The sequence below is a fragment of the Vollenhovia emeryi genome, unplaced genomic scaffold (genome assembly GCF_000949405.1).
Source record: "Vollenhovia emeryi isolate VEMERY1.0 unplaced genomic scaffold, V.emery_V1.0 DF943393.1, whole genome shotgun sequence".
NCBI classification, from domain to species: Eukaryota; Metazoa; Arthropoda; class Insecta; order Hymenoptera; family Formicidae; genus Vollenhovia; species Vollenhovia emeryi.
Window position 1 is genome coordinate 1 of NW_011962973.1, and position 3068 is coordinate 3068.

A 3068-nucleotide genomic window follows, 5' to 3' on the forward strand; every position below is an offset into this window, starting at 1 on the left:
ACTTTTGCATCAGACACCCTGTATAGTAGGGTTCTGATTTTATTTTATCTCTTAAATATACGTGTAAATGTTTATTCATTTATATTTACTTCCAGAAAAACGTTTGCACGAACCTATATTTACCATACTGTTTATTAAAATTCGTCTTTCCGAATATTTTCCTGTTTTTTATGAACCTTTATCAAAACAAAGTCCGACCGCTAGAAAATTAGAGCTAGTTAGAAGTTAAAAGTTTTGAAACAGTGGACAAGCACGTTTCGTTATTCTAAAACTTATTCTGAAATAGCAGATTTAACATCTTTTATATTATTTTTCACTGTTTCTTGAAAGTTATACCGCTTATGTGTATCAAATTAGTGAGACACCCGCCTAGCATGAGAGATCCAGATTTCAATCCTATCTGAGGTAATATTCTTTGCAGTAAGAATTCTTTACAGTGATGGGGAAGACAAAATGCTTAAAAGTATGTAAATTTTATTGTTCCACCAAAGAAACTGTAGTTTAAGACCGACATTGCTTAGTGCATAGGAATGTGTTGGAAATGGTACATGAATAACATAAAAATTCACACAATAAACCATTAGACTATCTATGTACATCTCCTGTTCGGATCGTTGACTTTTTTATTTCGTATTGATTTATATCGCTTATATTTACAATATTAATTATTAGTGTCTTTTATATACTTTTGTTTTTTATTAATTACAATTATTTCTATTACTAATTACGTCCAATGTGTATTTTTTTTAATAGGTACTTAATTAATAAAATATGGCAACAAGCAATTTAGTCTGTGTCATCTGTAGAAAAAACACTCGTGACATGAAAGTCATTATATTCACTAATGAAACTTTAACAAAAAGCTGTAAAATATCAAAAATTCGTAAAAATTTTGGCCTAAAATATGAAGACGTTGTTTTACCTACCAGTGTGAATGTTACAGAGGGTTATCATGTATCATGTTATAAGAATTATATTGCCCTAAAGAAAAAATATTACGATGAAGAAGAAGCATCAACATCATCCGACGTATCTTCATTTGAACCAAGTATTAAAACACATTTAAAATATATTAAATAGTAAAAAAGGCAGTGATGTAACTCTTAACATGTGTTCATTCGTGATATTTTATTTTTAAGTTTTTATTACAGATATTGTGCGCCCTGTTGAAGATACATCTCAACAAAATGCAATCCCATGCGAGATAGTGACGCCTGATGCAAATATTATCCATGTGAAGTATCAACCTACAAAGAACAATATGTATCCGCGGATGAGACATTAGAAGAAGCACAAAGTTTCAAGAAAAATGAAACACCATGTTATTTTTGCCAAAAAAGATATAAAAAAACACAAAGGACGATTGCAGCCGTTACAAACTGGACAAAAAGAAATCCTCAAGGAAAACCTACATAAATATTCCGAGTTTCTTAAAGATTCTGAAGTTTTAAAAAACCTAGGAACTTCACCAAATGAAATTCATTACCACAAAATCTGTCGCGTTGATTTCTTTAATAAATTAAAAGCAATTGCCACCAAAAGACTGCAAACAAGTTATCATATAAGTAGAAATTGTCATGAAAAAGCCTTCGAGGAAATATGTAGCTTTATAGAGGAAAATGTACTAGCAAAAGAGCATTGCTATTTATGGAGTTATTTAAATAATTATTATATGGCTGCGATGACAAAATTTGCAGGACACGATGACGAATACAGTATTACTTTTAATGAACAACACTTACAAAACAAAATAATTAGAAAGTATGAAAATGAGATTAAAATAATGACTATGCACAATAAAAAAATAGTTATGCCGATAAATCACACAATAGATGATGGTCTATTTTCACTCTTAAAAGACAAAGATATTCTTCAGAATGCCGCTTTAATTTTACGACGACAAATCCTAAACATAAGAAAGACTGCATTGCCAACAATTTTGAAGACTACTGACTTATTGAGAGGAGAATGCTCAATACCGCAAGAAATAACTGATTTTTATACGACATTATTGGGTGGTTTCCAACGTCGACGTAGAACTAACATTAATTGTCAGAGAAAAATTAAATCACTGTCTGAAGATTTGATTTACGCTGTTAAAAATGGTAAAATTAAAACTAGAAAACATATAACACTAGGAATGACTTTGAAAAGTTTGACAAGTAGCCGTAAAATCATCGACATAACTAATAGGTATGGTCATTGCTGTAGTTATAACGTTATAGAGGAGCTAGGAGAAACAGAAGTTACTTTTTCGTCGATTAATCGAGGAACTATATGTCCTGAAGGTATTTCTTTGTCCCCTGATTTATTTACTGGGGTAGCTTTTGATAATTTTGACAGATATGTTGACACTACCAGTGGGAAAGACACATTACACGATACTGTTGGCATTATATACCAGAATATATGTGTACAAGAATATGCACCAGAAAGTTTTGAAGTTAGTATTGCAAGTGGATCGAAAAGAAGACGAACGTTTGATACTATAACTCCAGAACTAACTTCATACAACAAGAGAGCTAGAATGGAAGAAGTTTTACTGCCAAATGAGGGTGATCAACACCAATCTATTCCAGAAAATTTACAACTAATTAAAAAATTGGATGCTCTTTGGATGCTGTCCCATGCACTAAAAGTTTCAGAAACTCCAATGTGGGTTGGATTTAATAGCCGATTTAAAAAAGGTATAAATTCTTCAAAACAAAAAAAATTTGTTACCTTACACAAATTAACATATCGCCTACTAATGTATCAGTTGTAATAGAAACCTTGAAACAAAGTCAACAAATAGCGATGGAATTAAATCAACCTTACATTGAAATAACATATGACTTAGCAATTGCAAAAGTAGCAATGCAAATCCAAGCCACAGAAAAACCTTTATACAACAATCTATTTATTCATTTGGGACCGTTCCATATTCCCAGTGAGAAATGATTCGTCGATCGATGTCGAAACGATGTCGAATCGACGTCAATTTGACGGTATCGATGTCGATTCGACATCATTTCGACATCGATCGACGAATCATTTCTCACTGGGTTATGCTTGCCTATTTTAAAGAC

The 3068-nt window shown here is 31.6% G+C and overlaps 1 protein-coding gene across 1 annotated transcript; it reads left to right on the top strand.

Moving 5' to 3' along the window:
- Positions 1-26: 26 nt before the first annotated feature.
- On the top strand, positions 27-2958 carry LOC105565870. The gene is made up of 2 exons (XM_012019417.1): positions 27-463; positions 754-2958. The coding sequence occupies exon 2, from the start codon at positions 1310-1312 to the stop codon at positions 2762-2764; it is 1455 nt and encodes a 484-aa protein (XP_011874807.1). The 5' UTR covers positions 27-463; positions 754-1309; the 3' UTR covers positions 2765-2958.
- Positions 2959-3068: the final 110 nt, after the last annotated feature.

Excerpts from the sequence above, each read along its gene's own strand:
- LOC105565870 (XM_012019417.1), top strand. The coding sequence starts at position 1,310 with ATGAAACACCATGTTATTTTTGCCAAAAAAGATATAAAAAAACACAAA.